Genomic DNA, 21,145 nt, shown 5'->3' on the forward strand with positions numbered 1-21,145 from the left:
GGCCAGTCACCGGCCACTCAGAGGTGCCAAGCTCCGATGCCCGAGCAGAGGGACCGCCCACCTGACCTCTGAGGCACTGAGCGGGGAGTGTGGGGCCTGGGTGAGGTGCCGTGTGCACAGGTGGAACCAAGAGAAACGGGGAGCGGCCTCACCTTGCACACCCGCGCGACCCTGGGGATCATCAACTTGGAGACAAACTCGTACTCCACAGACACCTCCGTGAAGAAGAAGTAGACCCTGTCGTCCCCGCCCTCGGCGCCTTCTGGGCTCGCTCGAATCACTTCGGCATGGACGAAGCTGGGCTCTGCAGGGAGAGACCGGTTATTCCCAAACACTGAGGAGCCGGCCCCTGCACACCGAAGGTCCCGGCATGTCCCTGCACACATGGAGGGACCTGGGCACATCCCTGCACATGTGAAGGGACTGCCCCTACAAGACACGGAGGGTGCATGTCTTGCCCAACCACACTCAGGGTCTGGAGTGATGAGGGTGCCCTGGATGTGGTTCTGAAGCATATACTCGCCTGACCCACCCCCAGAACTCGAGGCTGGGCCTTCCAACTGGCAGGCAGCCCGGGGCCCAGGAGCCAGACCCCCGCCCCCGCTTGCGGAGACCCGTGAGCAGATGTGCATTGCTGGTTAAACAGCTCGTGCCTCAGACAAACTCCTGCCCGCAGGTCCGGGCCCCAGCGCTCCGGCTGCCCGGCTGCCCGGCTGCCCCGCACAGAGGAGGAGCCGCCGTCTCTCAGACCGCCCGCCGCTACGAATCCAGCTGAGAGTCCAGGAGGCTTCAGGGCCCAGGCCTGCTGGCCGGCACCCACGAGAAAGGCCTCGTGAGTGGCCTCGAGCCATCTGCTCCATGAAGGTGACGTGGACACGTGCCACCTGAGGTGACACGATCCCATCCCAGGCGATGTGACCGGCCTGAGCTCCCTCAGAGCCCGCTCCATGAAAGCCGCTGCATGTCTGGGGGTGCGGGGGGGAGGAGGTGGCCTTACGCAGCCTTACAGTGCTCCGTGGACGCCCATGGAAGCCCCGGAGGCTGGCTGTGCAGCCTGAGCAGGCCCAGAGTGCCCCCGCACCAGTGGTGAGAGCGCGGGGCCCACATGAGGCTGAGCCAGAAGAAGGTTCTAGAAATATAGCCCGTAGGGCAGTCCCGGCGAGGCGGCTGCCCGAGTGGACACACGCCTTGGGGGACCTGCTGCTTACCATTGAGCCAAGGTATCGCGTACTCCGTTCTCAGAGGACTGTGGGAGGAGTTCCGGGAGATGATGGGCTCGCTGCCCAAAAAGTTGTATGACGTCCCAGAGTACAGCTCTCCGTCTTGGCCCAGGAGGAGAGAGGAGAAGGGCGTCAGCACGGTGCGGGGCGGGGAGCTCGGCACCTCACTTTCCTTCGCCCGGACACCTGCTTCCGCGCCTTCCCTGACATGGAGTCTTAGGCTCCTGGCCAAACTGCGCTTCATGAGTCAGGGACAGGAAAGAGAACAGGGACAGCGGGCGCACGTGGGCCAGGGCCTCCCTGCCTCCGTGCGAGACCCTCAGGGCTCAGCCACAACCTTCTCCTCCCGGGAGCGCGACTCCACGTGGCCACGTAGCCGGGGGTCTGCCAAACAGGCAAGAACAGCCTGGGGCAGGCCGCGCTGGCCCGCCGGGCTGGCTCTCCTCTGAGCAATGAATCCAGGAGCCGAGCAGGGTCTCTGCAGAGGCGCCGGCGCCCTCTGGGGACGGGCTCTGGAAGGGACGCAGGGGACCCAAGAAGGGGAGGCGCCGCGTCCTGTGCGCCTCAGCATGCCAGCACAGCCCTGCCCGCGACAGGCACCGCCGACTTACCGACCATCACCGACGTGTAGCTCTGCGCCGGGTCGAAGGGACATCTTCCTTTGCCGTCTTCGTTTCTCCCCAGGAACTGAAAGGACGCCAGGTCCTGCAGGCGAATGGAAAGAAAGTGTCATCGGATGTCTGCACTGTCACGGCGCGGCAGCTCTGCTGCGGCACTGCTTTCAGACGCGCCGTCCAGGGCACCGAGGGAGCGCGCATGCGCAGCGGGACGCCCGCCCGCTCCTGGCTCTGACACCCTCAGGAGCCAGAGCCTGGAGTTAGAACAGCCGGTGCCGAAGGCAGCCCTCGGCCTGCCGGAGCCCCGCTCTGGTTAACGCTGCCGGGCCTGGCCTCACCAGGTGGTCACAGGCTGGCTGGAAGGCATTAGTCCCACACACGTAAAGGGCAGTGGTGCCAAGCGGCTGGAGCACTCGGATGTAGTTGAGACATTCGGTCTGCAAGGAAGAAGAACGCCCAGTTAACCGCCACCAGCGTCCACCGGACGCCCTCCACATCCGCACTGGTGGCACCATCCACGCCCGAGCTCGGAACCCGCAGGGGTGCCGACCCGGGCTCCTCGACACGCAGCTCTGCCCGTGCACTGGCTGTGCCCTCTCACCCGGGCCACAGTGCCCATCTTCCCGCACCAGCCCCGCCCTGCCAGCTGCGGGAGAGCAGGCGTGGAGACCCCGCCCCGCCCCAGGCGAGCCTCCTCTGCCGCTGGACCGAGGGCTTTTCTCTGCAGTGCCCACAGGCGGCTGTCAGGTGCCAGGAGGCGTCACTGCAGTCGCTAATTTGTACCCAGAAGAGATGGGCTGGCCACAGCAGCAGTGAAAGCTGACCCCACAGAAAAGCGGTTATGCCCACTGAACACAGACCATGCCCTGGTGCCAGGCCTGCGGGGGCACGCTGTGCAGGTCCCTCGGCCCTCCTCTCGGCGGGGCCCCACCCTCCCGCCCCAACCCTTGAAACTGGAAACGGCGCTTGGGGTTGGGCTGTGTCCGGCTGCCCAGCCCAGGGGAGAGGCTGGACTTTGGAGGGCTCCAAGCCTGGCGCCACGTCAGAAAGGCCGCAGGGAAGCCAGGTGCCACTTAAGGACCCACTCGCTATTTTAGGTGCAGTGTGCTTGGGCTGTATGTGCTCTCATCTGAAGTTATGCCCATGGGGGAAGCTGTTTTGCGGTGACTGCCTTAGATCTGGTTGAAGTAATTCGTGCCTCCGGCAAGAGCGGGAGGGCCCACTGCGCCCGGCCGGCGGGCGGGCTCTGCTGTAATTTAGCTTGAAGACAACTCCCAGTGCGGCTGGTGTCCCGGCGGGGCCTGCCCTGTTCCCTCGTTTCCTAAAGGAGCTTTAGACACAGCGACTTTAGTGACAGCACGTAGCGTTTTACTAAAAATGTTTAGCAAAAAAAAATACTGGTCTTTTATTTTAAAAAGTTTTGTTTTGAAAATAGCCAACAACTGCTGAAATTTACCATAACCGGCTCGGCTGTCCTCACCAACTGCCACAGAAGATGGGGCTCTGAGACCCCGAGACTGACACCTGCCCAGCTCCAGTGGGTGGGGTAACCCAGAGCGACCGACACGGAGCTTGGCCCGCGCTCCCTGCACGGCCAGCACACGGAGGTGCCAGCACCTCCTGGAGAGGGGCAGATTCCCAAGGGGTGAGAGGTGCCCCAAACCCAGGAATCCTATGGCAACCCTCCAGGCACCAGAAATCCCTTCCCACAGCCCAAGTCTCAGGCCCCATGAGTAATTTCAATTCAGGTAAACTTTAAAAAGTATTTCCCAAGTCCCACTCTGTTTGATTCTTTGTTTGAGGGACCCAGTTTGGAACAGAGGGGGAGGTGAGCCGTGGGAGACCTGACTCAAGGCCCAGGCTGCATTCCAGAGGCAGCAGTGTCCGGGTTGAAGCGGCCAGCATCCACCTGGGATTCTGGAGCAAAAAAAATTTACCTGTTTTGACTTCCCCTTTTCTGCGCATTTGGCTTGTTTATCTTCTGAGACCTTCCAGTATGCCTGTGGGGGGAATGGGAGTCACTTCAGTGCACAGCTCCGTCTGGAAGCAGACGCTGGCACAGAATGCAGTTGACGAAGCCGCACGGCAGGGCCGACGCCTCCGAGACGGAAATCCGAGACTGCACGCGAGGCCGAGAGCGGACGAGGCTGGGGGGGTTCTGACCGGGCCCTCGGCTCCCAGTCCGCGGGGCCTGGAGGGCCCGCCCAGGCCCGTTACTCACTGCAAGCAATAGCAGACACTACACCACTGAAGTGGGCGATCACACTTATCAACAAGGTAGACGGTAGGTGCTTTCAAACGTCAAGGAGGGTTTCTTTTTTCCGTTTACAGCGACTTCTGAGTCCAAGGGAAGAAGCCCTGATGCTGCTTCCCTGTCCGCACAGGCGGATCGGGTCCGCACAGCTCACAGGCAGGGCAGCGGCGCCTGCCTCTCACAGCAGGCGGCCGGTGAGCAGCGGTCCCTGGCCCTCCAGATGGAGAGCCAGGACCGAGGGCTTCCACCCCGCCTCTCCTTTCCCAAGTTGCCCCATCTCCCCGAGTGCTATTCCAGGATTGATGCCAAATATATGTATTTTCCACCAGAGAATCAAAGCCGGCCGTCCAGGTCAGGAAGCGCGGCGGGGGTCCCATCCCGGGGGCGGGAGTTAATAACCGTGTGTCCTTCGCACTAATGGCTTCCGGCGGGCCCGTGTTCTCGGAGAAATGGAGCCCGTCAGACACAGGGAAGCAGGACCAAGTCCCATTTCCAACAGCAGCTTCCTTCAGAAATGAGGCTGCAGGTAACTTCATCATTATCTACGGCCGTGGTCGGTCAAGTGTGGCTCGCGAGCCACGTGTGGCTCTTTGGCCCCTTGAGTGTGGCTCTTCCACAAAATACCACCGCCTGGGCGAGTCTATTTTGGAGAAGTGGTGTTAGAAGAAGTTTAAGTTTAAAAAATTTGGCTCTCAAAAGAAATTTCCATCGTTGTCCTGTTGATATCTGACTCTGTTGACTAATGAGTTTGCCGACCACTGGTCTACGGGAATGCACGAAGGCGGGACGTGACCTCGCTCACGGGTGTGGCTTCCACTTTTTCCTCTTCTGTGGAGAGGAGGCCCGGAGGCCTCTCCCTCACCCTGGGCCGCGGCGATGCCACGCAGAGCAAGGCCAGCTCGGCCCCAGCACCGCGGGCCACACCTGCACCTCACTTGCGAAGGGCAAGGACCAGAAGCTGTTACGTGTCTAACAGAGACTGGTACCATGCTAGACTGTGGAGATTAGGACAAAACAAAACAGAACATAAAGGGAGTGCCGTGTAGCAGGAAGGACACACACGGGACCTGGCCACCTTGTTTTCTGAGACTGAGAAAGGGACCCCAACACTAAGGCCTCTCAGGCCAGAGAGGCTGCCCTGGTCAGAGAGGGGGCCGTCTGGGCCTCAAGTGAGGTCCCGAATGAATGCCGATGATCAAGGGGCTTCAAACAAGTTTAAATCCACGAGTCCATGGTAACCCTAAAAAGTCAATACAAACTCACGGTCTCCCTTTAGAAAGACATGACTAGCTGACGACAGGCATGTCCCCTTTATTTATTAATTTTTTTTTTTTAGAGAGAGGGTAAGGGAAATAGATAGAAATATAGAAACATCGATGAGAGGAACATCACCGATCGGCTGCCTCCTACATGCACCCCTACTGGGGGTGGAGCTCCTGGGTTGACGCTCAACCTCAGAGCCACACCGGCCAGGCCGTTTCCCCTTTAAAGGCAACTCCTGGCTCACAAATGGAGAAGGAAAACTTTGGAAAGTCCCGTTTCACAATCCTGGATGCACAGGTGCTCTGGCCTGCAGTGGTCGAGGCCGGGAGGAGCAGCTGCCTCGGCGGTGGCCCACGGGACTGCAGCTCTCCCAGGAAGGGACCCAGGGCGGTCCGGGAAAGGGCCCGAGGAGAGTGCCGGGCACGGTGGCCTGAGCGCCACTGGACTCACACTGAAGAGCCAAACGTCACTATGGGCGCGTCTGTGGAGCTGAATGGGGCTACGCGACAGCACTCATTTTTGGATGTGATCATGGTATTTGGTTATTTTGAAAAAAAGGAGTCTTTCCTTTAGGAGATGCCCAGGGAGACACTTAGAAGGTGAAGACTCTGAGTCTGGGATTTGCTTCAAAGCCTCGTGGAGTGAGTGGGGATGTGGGGGAGGACGGGCCAGCCCTGCCCCCGGAGCCGGGGGAGGTGGCGGGGAGGGGGGTGGAGGGTCCGGCACAGCACTCCCTCTGCTCCTGTGCACCCTTAAGATGGTCCTTGATAAGACCTTCAGAAACCCCAGCTGAAAGAGGTGGTTCCTGGGGAGGATGTGGGGGCACCCGAGCTGGGGCTGTGTGGACACAGAGCAGGAAGGAAGCTTCCGGATGGCAGGGCCCGCGGCCCTCGGACAGAGTCTGTGAGGCCCGCCAGGGGGCGAGCACGGCCAGGAAAGGGCCTGACACCCGGGGAGGAGCCCGTGTGCCGATTGGAGGAAACACTGGAAGGGTCTGCAGCCCAGACCACACGGGCAGGGCGCCCGGGGCCATACCTCGTGCCGCTTCTGGGAGACGTTGAGTGCGTTCACAGCAAACACGGCTTCCCGGGCGCCCACGTACAGGGTGTCCTCGTCCTCGCTCAGCAGCAGGGCCGAGTAGTTGAAGATGCCCGGCTGGTGAAACTGCGCCAGCTGCACCTCTGGGGAGAGGGGGGCGCGTTAGGCATTTCTGAGCCTGGACACACCTGAGCACCTGTCTCACTCAGGGTGGCGCCACACTGCCAGGGCCGGCGTGGACCCACTGGCACGGAGGCCGGCCCCGCCAGCCCGAGCTCAGGCACCTCTGGGTGGAGCAGACCCGCTGAGGCAGCCACCAAGAGCGTGGGACCCCGGAGAGGCCCCGAGCCACCGTGCTGAGCAGTGTGGGGTCTGGCTCCCTAAAGCCCACGGTTTGAGTTCCAAACGGTGCACCCAGCGTGTCTCAGGCAGCGTCACCTCCCAGGAGCACGACCTCGACGTGTGCGAATTCTCGGGAGAGTGACCCCACTGCAGCAAGGCCCTGGCACCATGACCTGTGACCTCCCAGGAGACGACTGGCCAGACACCTCAAGCTGCTGACCGAGGCAGCTCCCTCCCCCTCCTGCCGAACGCTTACCTCTGTGTTGAATCAGCCACAGATTAGGTGCAGACAGAATTTAACTATTTAGGATTTTCTTATTCAAGAAAAAACAGAAAGATCTACCTTTAATAAATCGACTTCAATGAACATATCCCTTAACCAAGCACTGTTCAGGGATAACCAGCACAGACTGGTAACACGGGAGAATGGCACTCGCGCTTGCGAGGCCTAACGGAGCAGAGGCTGTCTGGAGCAGGAGGAAGCGCGGCTGGCCACCAGGTGCTACGGAGATGCTGGCACTGTTGCCTAAGGAGCGGCTTCCTGCCCGCCCAGCACCAATGTGAGTGCTCTCAACTGGCTTTCTGTGTCCCCACGCTCTGGTTTCACTCCAGAGCTAGGAGTGCACGCCTCCTGCTGTCTGAGAGCCCGTGTGGAGACCGAGGCACACGGATGAAGGCCCCCCGCACCCCTGCTGCCCGGAGCTGTGCGGGCTCCCCTCGCTCAGCCAGTGCGCCTGGAAAGCTGGGGTCTCGGTCCCCAGACACAGCTCCCAAGAGGAAATGAATACAAAAGAAACTAATAAACAGCAAATGGGAACCACTGGCCAGAAGCTCAGCTGCACGCAGTTAACATCCTCCAAACAGACACAGTGTGGCTGGTGCCCGGGCAGTGGGCACTGACTGCCAGCAGGCACGAGGCGGCTTCCTTCAAGGCCTGACTTAGAGACCAGATCAGCCGGCGCCTGCAAGCCCAGGAGTGTTTCCATTTGCCGAAGCATCTCCCGCCGCGGCGTACAGGCCGCCTGCTCACATACAAGTGCAAGAGCGCAGAGCCAGCGGCCAGAGGTGTGCACATATGGGCACGCATGTGGGCACCATGAGCAGATGCCGTCAGCACCTGATGCGCTTCTGTCCTCACCTCTGTGCTCCCAGGTGATCCTAGGTATGGGTGCAAATGCCACCGCTGCCCCAAACACCATGGCGAGGGCGGTGAGCGGCCCCCCAGCACGGGCACACATCCTCCTGGGCAGGGGCCGCGGCAGGGCTTCAGCAGCAAATGCCTGTGGGCAGTGAGGCCGCTGCAAGTGTCCGGTGGGTCACTCAGAGCCCCAGGGCCCTGACCCGCAGCACTGCCTGGAGCTGAGGGGCACCGTGACCCCTGAGGACCCACATTTCTCAGCACGCTTGGGGGGTCAGGTGACTCTCGCCTCTGCAAACGTCACGGGCCTCCTGTTCTTGAACAGCGGGCTTCTTTCCGACCTTCCGGAGCAATCTGGAAGAGAACAAAAAGGAGGGCTGCCAGTCAGGATGCGTGGCAATGGTGCCTGATTTCTATGCTCAGTATCTCCCACACCTCGCCAGCCAGGGGTCCGTCTGCGGGGTCGCAGGGAGCCCCGAGGGGGACAGACACTGCACCCCAGGTGCCCTGGAGCAAAGCCAAGTTGCAGGAGTCAGTGCTTCCCGCCCTGAGCTGCCAGGATCGCAGGACAGACGGGCGCAGACTGGGACAGACGCCGCCTGGCTGCCCAGCTCACGTGATGGAAGGAACAGTTTCCGTTTCCTCGGAGACTCCGGCTCCCCAGGTCCTGTATGCTTGTCCAGAACGACAGCCCGCATGGAAAGCCAGGGGGCAGCAGAGGCTGAAATGTGTGGGTGCACACACGGCCGCGAGTGACCTCGCCCTGTGGGGTTGGGGCCCCATCCCTCCAGCCGCGTGTGACCTCGCCCTGCAGGGGTGGGCCCCATCCCGCCAGCCTTGTAGCAGTGGTCCTGGGCTGCCTGTCACCGAGAAGCACCTCGCTGAAAGCACGGCCTGTGGGGCTGGGGTCCCCGGGCTCCTGGCACCTACACGCCACCTGCCCCCCGAGCTGCCTGGGAGGTTCCCTGCAGTGAGCCGCAGGCCAGCGGCTTCAGGCCAGCGAGAAAGCCGTCCGGCGGGGGTTTGCCCCAGGGCCCCCCAGGACCGCAGTGACACTCAGAGATGGACCCCCGACTTCTCAGGAAGGAGCTCCAACCACACAGCGCCGAGCAGGGGCCGGCCCCTTGCCCAGCACAGCGGGAAGCACGACTAAGTTACGGCGGAACCCACCCTCACTTCCAGACACGCTGCCCCAGGAGGCTCCAGGGGCCCACCGTGCTCCCCTCCTCACTAAGCTCCCTCTTCCCCAAATGGTGGGGCAGCCCCCCCGCCCCCCGCCCCAGCCGAGGCCCGGGAGTTGGCCGTCACCACCCCCTTCTCTTCCTCCCACCCCAAGCCAACACACTCCAGGTCTGTCAGTCCAACTGACATCCAGGCTCCTCTCCAGAACCTACTCCTCACCCATCATCACCGCTAGGCTCCTGACTTGGGCACGCCTCAGCAACAACCGAGGGGCAGCCAGCTTCCTCACTCACTCCCCCACAGAGGCCCCAACCCTCCCATACACAGCACTGGTCCAGCTTGACACCCCGCCCCCGCCCCCCCCCCCCCCCCCCCCCACCCCCCCCGCCCCACACACACACCAGGCCAACCCAAACCTCCCAGAGGGTCTGGGAGAAGTTTTGGCTTCTGTTCACCCATTCAAGTCACCGCCTCCAGGAAGTCCTCCAGGGCCCTTCGCTCCTCCCACCCGGAAGTCACCTTTTGCGCTCTCCTTGCGCCCTCAGCGTCCTTGTCTGGCCCCCAAAGCCCAGCAGGGAGGGCTTACTAGGCCTTCTTTCTTTTCTTTTCTTTATTTTTACATGTGGACATGGGGCTCAGCTCTGCTTCATGAGGGAAGCACTCACGGGGACTTTCGCTGTAGACGCTTGCCACTGGGGAGCCTAGGTCACCACGCGGCCTCCTCTGCTCCGGCCTGCCTCGCCCGGCCCCCTCTGCACTTCCTCTTCCCGGCCTGCAGGCCCACCCGGCCAGGCCCCAGGCCACCGGCATCTTTTCCCATCCTGACCAACTGTTAGAACCGACGTCAGGGAGCACCCAGTTCCTCACTCTCTCCAGGGACTGGCACATGCGGGGGGGGGGGGGGGGGGGCACCCCTTTCCCACAAAGGGCCAGAGAGGCATTACCGTCAGCTTTTCAAGTCCTGCAGTGTCGCCCCAGCTCCTGGGGTCCGCCCCGGTAACACGTGGCTGTGCACCAACACAACTACGCACCGACAGTGCCCGTCTGCACGCCACACCCCACAGCCAGGGCTGACCGAACTCTGAGTGCAACACCCCATGCGCAGGAGGGAGAGGCTGGGAAGTGGCCCCAAGGGCGTGCTCTCTGCAGAGGGGCTCTCCCCAGAGGGAGGGACACTCGCCCTCGGCCCTGGCCTTGGGTGGGGACCTGCCGTCCTGCCCTCCGCAGGGGAGTGAGGCACCAGGTGCTCCAGAAGCCCGGCCAGGAGAGGTCTCCGCACTGCGCTGTGCTACCAACGGGAGCCGCTCCTTAAGCAATCCGTGTCCCGCGAAGGCGAAACACCCCGCAGGAACTCCGCACGGCGCAGGACACAGGCTCCACGACGGGGCCTGAGCAGACGCCGCCGGAAGCTTGGGCAGCGGCGGGTGCCGCCTCGGTCAGCCCAGGCCCCTGTCCAGCACCACCACGCCCATCTAAGCAGCGCCCACCTCCATCCCGGCCTCTCCTCGCCTCCGACCCCCACCCTGCTTCCGTTCCTGCTGCCAATGGCACAGATGGTCGAGTCTGTCCCCGCGTCCAGGCCCGCCATGCTCACTGTCAGAATCTGGGTTTACCTGGGATGCAGTGCGGCCAGCTAACGAACCCTCAGCTTCCCCCGGGGCAGTTCTGACCAAACACCTGTGGCGAGGAGTCCAGGAAAGCTCCTGAGGGAGGCTGGCCCAGCTAGTGTTCGCATTCTGCTTTAGTCTCTCCCCTCTTTCCTGTTGGAGCTCAAATTTGATGGCTGCCACCTTATCAACGTGAGGACAAGGGCCTCATTCTAGGAACAACCGAATGGACATCCGCAAACCAAGGGCCTCACAACATACCTGAGACCGGCACCTGCCTTCTTCCGCTCCCCAGAGGTGCTAATAAACTATTAGTCCCTCTAAATTATGTCTTTCAGGTTTTTGTTACTAGCCGCCAGATACAATTCCTAACAGATACAGCCTCCCTATCACACATTTACCCGACCATCCGCAGCCGGAATTAGGACTGTAACATAAATCAGAGCATGTCCTTTCCCCTGTGGTTAAGCCAAGTGGACGACCTTGGCCCAGCTTCCACCCAGCCTCTCCGGGTCACGCTCCGTGTCACGCTCCCCCGCCTCTGTCCTGGCTCCACGTGGACATGTGGGGCTCGGCCCGGCTGCGAGGCTGCGCTCTCTGAACATCTCCTGATGTGTCCGCTCCAGAGGTCACAGGGCAGACTCCACGGCGCAGTCTTGGCAGTTTACCCAGAACACTGATTCTGTGACGGATCGGTAGGTGGCAGGCTCCCCAGAGCCTCTCTGCTCTGAGCGCCCACACAGGACTGCTCCCAATCAGAGCCGTGCGTGTGGGGTACAGGGGAAGATGGAGCAGGCTGTGATTATGGGGTACGGGGGGAGATGGGGCAGGCTGTGATTGTGGGGTATGGGGGGAGATGGGGCAGGCTGTGATTGTGGGGTACGGGGGGAGATGGGGCAGGCTGTGCGTGTGGGGTACGGGGGAGATGGGGCAGGCTGTGATTGTGGGGTACGGGGGGAGATGGGGCAGGCTGTGATTGTGGGGTATGGGGGGAGATGGGGCAGGCTGTGATTGTGGGGTATGGGGGGGGATGGGGCAGGCTGTGATTGTGGGGTACGGGGGGAGATGGGGCAGGCTGTGATTGTGGGGTACGGGGGGAGATGGGGCAGGCTGTGATTGTGGGGTACGGGGGGAGATGGGGCAGGCTGTGCGTGTGGGGTACGGGGGGAGATGGGGCAGGCTGTGATTGTGGAGTACGGGGGGAGATGGGGCAGGCTGTGATTGTGGGGTACGGGGGGAGATGGGGCAGTCTGTGATTGTGGGGTATGGGGGGAGATGGGGCAGGCTGTGATTGTGGGGTACGGGGGGAGATGGGGCAGGCTGTGATTGTGGGGTACGGGGGGAGATGGGGCAGGCTGTGATTGTGGGGTACAGGGGGAGATGGGGCAGTCTGTGATTGTGGGGTACAGGGGGAGATGGGGCAGTCTGTGATTGTGGGGTATGGGGGAGATGGGGCAGGCTGTGATTGTGGGGTACGGGGGGAGATGGGGCAGGCTGTGATTGTGGGGTACGGGGGGAGATGGGGCAGGCTGTGATTGTGGGGTACGGGGGGAGATGGGGCAGGCTGTGATTGTGGGGTACGTGGGGAGATGGGGCAGGCTGTGATTGTGGGGTATGGGGGGAGATGGGGCAGGCTGTGATTGTGGGGTACGGGGGGAGATGGGGCAGGCTGTGATTGTGGGGTACGGGGGGAGATGGGGCAGGCTGTGATTGTGGGGTACGGGGGGAGATGGGGCAGGCTGTGAATGTGGGGTACGGGGGGAGATGGGGCAGGCTGTGATTGTGGGGTACGGGGGGAGATGGGGCAGGCTGTGCGTGTGGGGTACGGGGGGAGATGGGGCAGGCTGTGATTGTGGGGTACGGGGGGAGATGGGGCAGGCTGTGCGTGTGGGGTACGGGGGGAGATGGGGCAGGCTGTGATCGTGGGGTACGGGGGGAGATGGGGCAGGCTGTGATTGTGGGGTACGGGGGAGATGGGGCAGGCTGTGATTGTGGGGTACGGGGGGAGATGGGGCAGGCTGTGATTGTGGGGTACGGGGGGAGATGGGGCAGGCTGTGCGTGTGGGGTACGGGGGGAGATGGGGCAGGCTGTGCGTGTGGGGTACGGGGGGAGATGGGGCAGGCTGTGATTGTGGGGTACGGGGGGAGATGGGGCAGGCTGTGATTGTGGGGTACAGGGGGAGATGGGGCAGGCTGTGATTGTGGGGTACAGGGGGAGATGGGGCAGGCTGTGTGTGTGGGGTATGGGGGAGATGGGGCAGGCTGTGATTGTGGGGTACGGGGGGAGATGGGGCAGGCTGTGATGGGGGGGTCCTGCCCTGCAGCGATGCCGATGTCTGGGTGTAAATGCTGCTTCCCAGCTCCCGACAGTAGGCCGCCGGGCAGCGCAGGGCGAGGTGCACGACAGCATGTGACACAGGAAGCAGTGAGTGTGAGCGCGGACGGCCACCTTTATTTTTAACTGGGGACCCGTTGCAGGAATATTTCCTGCAAGACTTCTGGCGGGCTTCCCTCCCGCCACAGCCACCTCTCCCGCTGCGGTGGGCCAGGCGGGGCGGGTGGGACGGGCGGGGGACCTCCTGCCCGTTCCGCCCACCAAACCCAGCCCGCCGCCACCTCAGCCTCTGCAGCTGCGCAGGGGACACAGCTGCTGCCGCTGCAAGCCTCGCCCCGCACTCCCGAACCTCCGCGCCCGCTGACGCAGCTGCCTCTGTGGCCGTGTGCTGCCACCGCCTCCTCCTCGGCCACGCGCGCCCCATCCCGCCCGCCCGCCGCGCGCTGCCTCGCCACGCCATGCCCTGCCCGCAGCCACCATCACCTCCAAGGTCACTGCGGCCTCGCACACCGCCCGCCACTCCCCGCCCGCCGCCTCCACTGTGTGCCCCGCCCACCGCCACTGCAGCCACCGCCGCGCACACTGCCCGCCACCGCCTCCGAGGCTGCCGGGGCCGCGCACACCACCCGCCACGCCCCGCCCACTGCCACCACGGCCTCAGAGGCCACCATGGCCGCGTGCTCCACAGTCGTGCCGCCACCCGCCCGCGCAGCTGCCTTGCTTTCTGCTTTCTTCACTCCTCCCTCTCTCAGTGTATGCAAATTAACCGCCATCTTGTTCGCTCTGATTGGCTGTGGGCATAGCGAAGGTATGGTCAATTTGCATATTACTGTTTTATTAGATAGGATAGCTTATTGAAGTGTCCATAGTTCAGTTTTTGGTAACAGCTGTGTTCACCACTGTTGGTAATCAACTGAGTTTGTGGACCAGAGTCAGTGAGGGGAGAAGTCACGAAGAAACAGCCCCGGGAAGTAAACGGAGCTTAGGAGTGAAACTTTTGACTGAAGGAAGGACGTGCTGCGTGAAGGACTGGAGGGGAGTTTGCAGAGGTTGGGCGACGTGACAGAGATGAAACCGGGGAGAGAAACGACAAGGAAGCTGGATCGGATCAGGGACCCACATCTAACTGACAGGAGCTCCAGGAGAGAGAAAACAGGAAGGTTTATCAGGAAAATTAATAAAAACGTATAAAGGCGTGTTTACACGTAATAAAAGGAAAACGCCCAGCACACAGGGACACAGAAGCGCCAAGCAGCACAGCGAGTAGCAAAGCGCTGCTCCCGCCACGCCGTGGGGAGATGGAGACGCCAGGAGGCCCGGAGCTCCGAAGCCTCGAGAGCCCGGTCCGAGCGGCCACCACTGCAGAGCCACGTGATGCCGGGCGGCGGCACAGAGCCACGTGATGCCGGGCGGCGGCACGGAGCCACGTGATGCCGGGCGGCGGCACGGAGCCACGCCGATGCCGGGCGGCGGCACGGAGCCACGCCGATGCCGGGCGGCGGCACGGAGCCACGCCGATGCCGGGCGGCGGCTCGGAGCCACGCCGATGCCGGGCGGCGGCACGGAGCCACGCCGATGCCGGGCGGCGGCTCGGAGCCACGCCGATGCCGGGCGGCGGCACGGAGCCACGCCGATGCCGGGCGGCGGCTCGGAGCCACGCCGATGCCGGGCGGCGGCACGGAGCCACGCCGATGCCGGGCGGCGGCACGGAGCCACGCCGATGCCGGGCGGCGGCACGGAGCCACGCCGATGCCGGGCGGCGGCACGGAGCCACGCCGATGCCGGGCGGCGGCACGGAGCCACGCCGATGCCGGGCGGCGGCACGGAGCCACGTGATGCTGGGCGGCGGCACAGAGCCACGTGATGCTGGGCGGCGGCAGTGCCTTAAAGTCCTGAGGGAGGAGGATTCCACCTAAAATTCTCCATCGAGACCATTATCCATCCTATGAGTGTCGCACACAACACGTGTCAAACATGGAAGTTCTCAAAACTCCACTCTCCCTCACTTCTTTCTCGGAAAGTGACTTAAGGATACGCTCCACCACCACCAGGAGCTTTCCCAGGCCTTCCTGAGGAGGGGCAGAGCGGGGACAGGGGGCAGGGTGTGCGCCTGGAGGGTGGGCAAAGGGCGGAGGCCAGGCCCAGAGGGTGCAGGAGAGGTCACCCGGAGCCGTGGGCTTGTGTGAGGGGCAGGGCGTACGGGTCTGGCAGAGTCTGAGGCGAGTTAGTAGCCCACACCAGACAGAAAACGAAGTGCACACACTCAACGTGAAGCAGCCGCCACCCCAGGGAAAGCAAGAAGTGGGGCGAGGCAGGGAGTGTAATCGGCGTGTCCCGATCACCGCCCAGCCGTGACCAGCCCCGACGGCCCCATAACAAAATCTGCGGCAACGCCACAGGGAAGGTGGGGGCGAGTGAGAGGACCCACCCCTCACCTTCCGTCGCAATATCTCATCCAAAAGAGCAAGTCAGGAAATATCAGCACAAGCAGTTTGAAGGCAGATTCCCCAAAAGGCTACAGCAGCTGCAGCTGGCCGCCTCCGGGACAAAGGGACAAGACCAGAGGAGGCCGCTGTTCTCATACCCTGTGTAAGAACCGCTTCACTTTGAACCACGTGCATGGCCCGCCGGCGGGGCCCAGTGTTTGAGTGTCGACCCTGAACCAGGAGGCCACGGTTCAACTCCCGGTCAGGGCAGGTGCCCGGGTTGTGGGCTCGATCTCCAGGGTGGGGCCTGCAGGAAGCAATCATCAATGATTCTCTCTCCTCACTGATGTTCTATCTCTTTCTCCCTCTCCCTTCCTCTCGGAAATCCATAAAAATAAAAAACAAATTAAAAATTTTCCATGAAAAAATCACGTGTATTGATGGGGCTGATAAAAATTAACGGAACTGTTAGAGGAAACCCACGCCCAGGTTCCGTGCACCTGGGAGGCAGTGGCTCCGTGGGCTGAGCTGCAGAGGCGCCGGCGGACGGAAGCGCCCGTCTGCACAGCCGTGCGGGCCCCACACTGGCAGGAACCGGATGACGTGCTCGACCAGAGCTTCCAGGCTGGCAGAGCTGCCCTGACAAATGCCCAGGGAGCTGGGTGGAGGCAGGGGTCTCCTGTCCCCGTGGGCTGCCCACACCGGTTTAGGAGAGAAGGGAACATGTTCTTCTTAGTCGCCTTTCCCTGGGCCAACGCTGACCCATTAGGACCGGCGCTCCCTCCGGAGGCAGAGCAGTTCTCTCCGCGGAAGCACGCAGACACCCCTCTTACAGGAGGGCCCCCCCACACAGACACCCCTCCTACAGGACAGCCCCACCACACAGACACCCCTCCTACAGGAGGGCCCCCCCACACAGACACCCCTCCTACAGGACAGCCCCACCACACAGACACCCCTCCTACAGGAGAGCCCCCACCACACAGACACCCCTCCTACAGGACGGCCCCCACCACACAGACACCCCTCCTACAGGACAGCCCCACCACACAGACACCCCTCCTACAGGACAGCCCCCCCACACAGACACCCCTCCTACAGGACAGCCCCCCCACACAGACACCCCTCCTACAGGACAGCCCCACCACACAGACACCCCTCCTACAGGAGGGCCCCACCACACAGACACCCCTCCTACAGGACAGCCCCACCACACAGACACCCCTCCTACAGGACGGCCCCCCCACACAGACACCCCTCCTACAGGACAGCCCCCCCACACAGACACCCCTCCTACAGCACAGCCCCACCACACAGACACCCCTCCTACAGCACAGCCCCCACCACACAGACACCCCTCCTACAGGACAGCCCCCCCACACAGACACCCCTCCTACAGGACAGCCCCCCCACACAGACACCCCTCCTACAGGACAGCCCCACCACACAGACACCCCTCCTACAGGAGGGCCCCACCACACAGACACCCCTCCTACAGGACAGCCCCCACCACACAGACACCCCTCCTACAGGACAGCCCCCCCACACAGACACCCCTCCTACAGGAGGGCCCCACCACACAGACACCCCTCCTACAGGACAGCCCCCACCACACAGACACCCCTCCTACAGGACAGCCCCCCCACACAGACACCCCTCCTACAGGAGGGCCCCACCACACAGACACCCCTCCTACAGGACAGCCCCCCCACACAGACACCCCTCCTACAGGACAGCCCCCACCACACAGACACCCCTCCTACAGGAGGGCCCCTCCACACACACACACCCCCGCAGGAGGGCCGGCGTGGGGTTGCCTGGCTGTCTATGACTTCGGAAGGGCTGGATGTCTTTTATTTTCTGCCAAGAACGCATGGTTTTGTGTAACTTTCGAACTGCTGAGCAGAGCACAGCCCACACCGCCATGCACAAGCTGCCACAGCGCAGGCTCCAGCGGCGCCGCCCGCCACCTGGGAGGGAAGCGCCTTGGGCACAGACCTGGTACCCAGTGGGCACCGCAGGATGAAGTATGGGAGCTGCGTCAGCCCTGGCATTCCGCCTTCCCGTGTGATGTCCTGCCTTCCATACGAGACAGGGCCCACCAGGGGGACAGGGTCACACATGTCACTCCCATCACCTACCCGGAATTGTACCGGTTCATGGGGAGTGCACGAGCCCACCTTCAATGCCAGGAGCGCAGGCCCGGGGGGCCCTGAGCCCATCACTGCCGGTCACAGGGCAGCTCTCCACCAAAATGGCCGTGAAGCACGCCAGGGGCGGTGGCAGGGGAAACCTGCACCCAGCAAACAGCTAGCAGCAAGGGCTAGTTCACGAGATGGCATACAAGCATGTCTGCGCATACACATGTGTGTATACGTGTATATGTGCATCTATGCACACCCGAGTTTCTGTGTTTGTGTGCATTTGTATAGGTATGACATGTGTATATGAGCACCTGGGCTTGCACGCACACGTGTACATTCATGTATGTGTTCAACTGTGTGCAAGAGTATGTTTTGCATGTGTGCATGCACACGTGTCCACATGCATGTGTGGTATGCATGCACTCTGTTCTGATCAGCATAAAAATTGTGATCTGGTGTTGCATTACATGTGACCCGCGGACTGCAGGTGCTGCCTGGGGTCTGTCACCCCGCCTCATGCCGTGGCTTCCCTTCCTGGACCAGCTGCCTGGGACAGTGGGGGTGGGTCACAGAGGGGACGCCGCCCGCGACCACACATGAAGCGTCGGTGCTCCTGTTAGCAGCAGGATGCCAGCCAATGCTAACGGCGCCCTCACCAGAATTCCCAGGGACCCCTGAAAGGGGATCTGGGTGACAGCGGTGGGCAGCTGCTTGGGCAGCCGAAATGGCTTCTTGCCTATGGGCTTTACACAAAAACAGGACGCTGAGCCCTCCTCCCTCAGGCCACGAGGCGGGGACAGCGGGGGGCACCACCTGCCCCTCTTCCCCTCCCAGCCGGGAGCAGAGAGTGACGCAGCCGCCAAGACCAGGCCCTCCCGATGCCACCCCCGGCCTGTCCCCACACCATTTCCCCTCTCCCGCCCCGGCCCTGGCTATGGTGCTGACGTCACCACCTCCAAGAAACGGCCTTGCCCCAGGAACCAGGATGGGTGTCAGGAGCTGTGTCAGAGGCCCCCACCACGAGTGTGTTGTTTCAGCTGCAGTCTCCGCAGAACAGAGCAGATCCCCGGGAGCAGCCGCCAGTGGCGCGGGGACGTGCCCAGCCCTGGAGGTGGCTGGACCCACTCTGCAGAAAATCCCCCAGGACACCTGCTCCCCTCCAGCCACCTTGAGGGGCAAACAAGGAAGTCAGGACGCCCGACACCCCTCAACCAGACCCCTCACCCAAATCTGGCACATGTGTGCCGTGAGTGCTGAGGGGAGCTGAGAAGGGTCAGAGGGCAGCAGGTGAGGGACGGACACACACACTGACCACTTGACCATGAATCGACCAGCAGTGATGACGGGCAGGCGCTGAGAAGGGCATAAGCCAGGGGGTTACCCGGGGCCGCGGGACCCTCCTGGCCCTGTAAGCTAACAGGCGTGGCACGCAAGATCCAGAGACAAATGATCTGGGGAGAAAACAGGAAAAAACCCTGGGATCATAAATGCCAGGGCTGGGAATTCCTAGTTAATGCAGTGATGTAACACCGGTCAGAAACCTTGGGGCGGCCCAGCACACCAGGCCGATAACAGAAGGCGTGTGTCTGTGACCAGCCACTTAACAGACAGTGCCAAGTGCCCGGAAGTAAAGTGCATCTCGACCGCCCACCAAACTGGCACGGGCTGCGCCCCGCATGCACGGTCAATACCCGGCCCTGTGGCGGTACGGCCCTGTGGGCCTTTCCTTCCTTTTTACAAATTAAACTGCCATTTCTCTTCCCTCCAAAACGGAAAACACATGGTTGACTATGTATTACCTGACCAAAATGAAAACCAATCACAAACGACCCCAGTCTGGGGTGACACTGAGAAACCTCTTCCTGCACTGCGCCTCAGAGACGACCCCTATGCTCCCGAAGAGCAGGTGGCCTGTCAGGGCTTAGACGGGGGCTGCCGGCTCAGAGAGCAGGGGCACAGCACAGGTGGGCACGCGATCGGAGCGAGAAAAAGCAGGAGATGCACAGAGGTCCAGGTGCCAGCACCCACTGCCCGCTGGGCTCCACCTCAAGCCACCCAGGCACGGGGCCAGGCGAGGTCTTTGCCCCCAGAGCGCGCTGCGACCAACAGCCAACTTGCTGCTGACTCTCAATGAGGCTTCCACGATTCACTGGATACAGATTGAGAAAAAACCGACTGTACCTGTGTCTTGGGGGTCTCGAAACTTCCCAATCGTCTCTAGGAGGAAGTCTTCAGAAAGCTCTGCTCTGGAAATAATGGGAAATGAGAACATTAAACACTGAAATCGTCTGTCCACATAAACTCAGCATCCGTTCTGAAACACCACTAAAAGGAAACCTGTAGTTCTTTTCAACTGCTGGGCCCCTGGCAGCTGACTCGGACCCAGGATCAGGGTGGCATTCGTGCAAACAGGAGGGCGTGAGTGTGCAATCACTCACCCACAAACAGACACACGAGTCGGCTGGTCACCCCGGTAGAGGAGCTGGTCCCCAATGGCTGACGGCCACCACTCAACAGTGAGCCACGGTCCCAGTCATTCACCAGAAAAGGAGCCCCTGACCTGTCCACGGGCTATAGAGCCAGCCGCAGCCCTCACCTTCCCTGAAACCGAAGGGCGGGAGGCAAAGCAGGAGGAAGCAAAGACATGCACACAATACTGACGAGGAGAGGACTTCCTGAGAGCCTGCTCGCTCCCACCCTCCTGCTGCGTTGCTGTCTGAACAGGGTCTCACACCGTGTGTGCAGCGAGTTTCCGTGGTGTCTGTCCCCGCGCCCCTGCAGGGTCAGACGCCTGGCGGCCGGTGAAACTGTTGGACCCCTGTGGCAGCAAACGATCCAACAGATTTTTTAAACTTCAGAATCAAACTCCAGCGTTTTTTGTAGTTGGAGCATCATTTTCCTTTGCCTTGAGAGCTTCTACAATCCTTGCCATTTCTCTGAAGACAACTGAGAAGGGGGGGGGGGCTCCCCAGGACCACGCTGGTGCCCCATCTTTCCCTCCCAGCCCCGAGGAGTGGGACCAAACACGCTCACCAGCTTACACCCCACTCTTACACGTCCACCCACAGCACACAATTTCCAGGGTCACCCGGGGCCTGACACGCTCCCCGAATCCTGAGCAAATACCTCAAGTTAGCAAATGAGACCCCAAAGTGGCAGGTGGGAATGGTTAGGACTCGCCAGGACCTGCCTGGTCTCCCTGAGGTGGCTGCCTCTGAGGGCCACGAGTCAGCAAAGCAGCCTCAGCCCGAGCAAGCAGGGAGCTGTCTGGACAAGGCCCTGTCACGCTGCACACGGAAGCCCGTCTCCTAGTTCAGCGCTGGGGAGGCGCTGGCTCAGCGATGGACACGTGGGAGCCTGAGAAACCGTGGGGTTTTCCTGTCCCACAGGCCGGGGAGGCCGGCAGCCACCTGGAGACAGCCGGAAACGCTTATGGGAAAAAGGGTGGTTCACGCACAGAGAAGAGGTGAAGGTAAACAACACGAATACCAAGAATTACAAAGAGGAAACGTCTCTTCCGGAAGGTCAGTAAGCCTGTGCCACTTTCATGAGGAAAAGCCCAAGCTGCTGGCTCTGTGG

General features: G+C 62.0%; 1 protein-coding gene across 8 annotated transcripts in view; it reads right to left on the reverse strand.

Moving 5' to 3' along the window:
* Positions 1–21,145, reverse strand: part of SEMA4D (semaphorin 4D) — a 99,477-nt gene that overhangs the window by 26,091 nt on the left and 52,241 nt on the right. For 6 of the 8 annotated variants that reach the window (XM_079790719.1, XM_079790720.1, XM_079790718.1 and 3 more), the window contains exons 2-9: positions 19,748–19,812; positions 7,873–8,226; positions 6,390–6,535; positions 3,775–3,837; positions 2,176–2,274; positions 1,832–1,925; positions 1,209–1,322; positions 153–304 (exon numbers count right to left, since the gene is read on the reverse strand). In XM_079790719.1, coding sequence (XP_079646845.1) covers positions 153–304; positions 1,209–1,322; positions 1,832–1,925; positions 2,176–2,274; positions 3,775–3,837; positions 6,390–6,535; positions 7,873–7,972 — 768 coding nt within the window. In that variant the 5' untranslated portion in view covers positions 7,973–8,226; positions 19,748–19,812. Of the gene's footprint in view, positions 1–152; positions 305–1,208; positions 1,323–1,831; positions 1,926–2,175; positions 2,275–3,774; positions 3,838–6,389; positions 6,536–7,872; positions 8,227–19,747; positions 19,813–20,216; positions 20,522–21,145 lie in introns of those variants that run through there. The other 2 variants (XM_079790716.1, XM_079790717.1) reach the window with 2 other exon arrangements.

This window comes from Cnephaeus nilssonii (genome assembly GCF_951640355.1).
Source record: "Cnephaeus nilssonii genome assembly, chromosome: 14".
Taxonomy (NCBI): Eukaryota; Metazoa; Chordata; class Mammalia; order Chiroptera; family Vespertilionidae; genus Cnephaeus; species Cnephaeus nilssonii.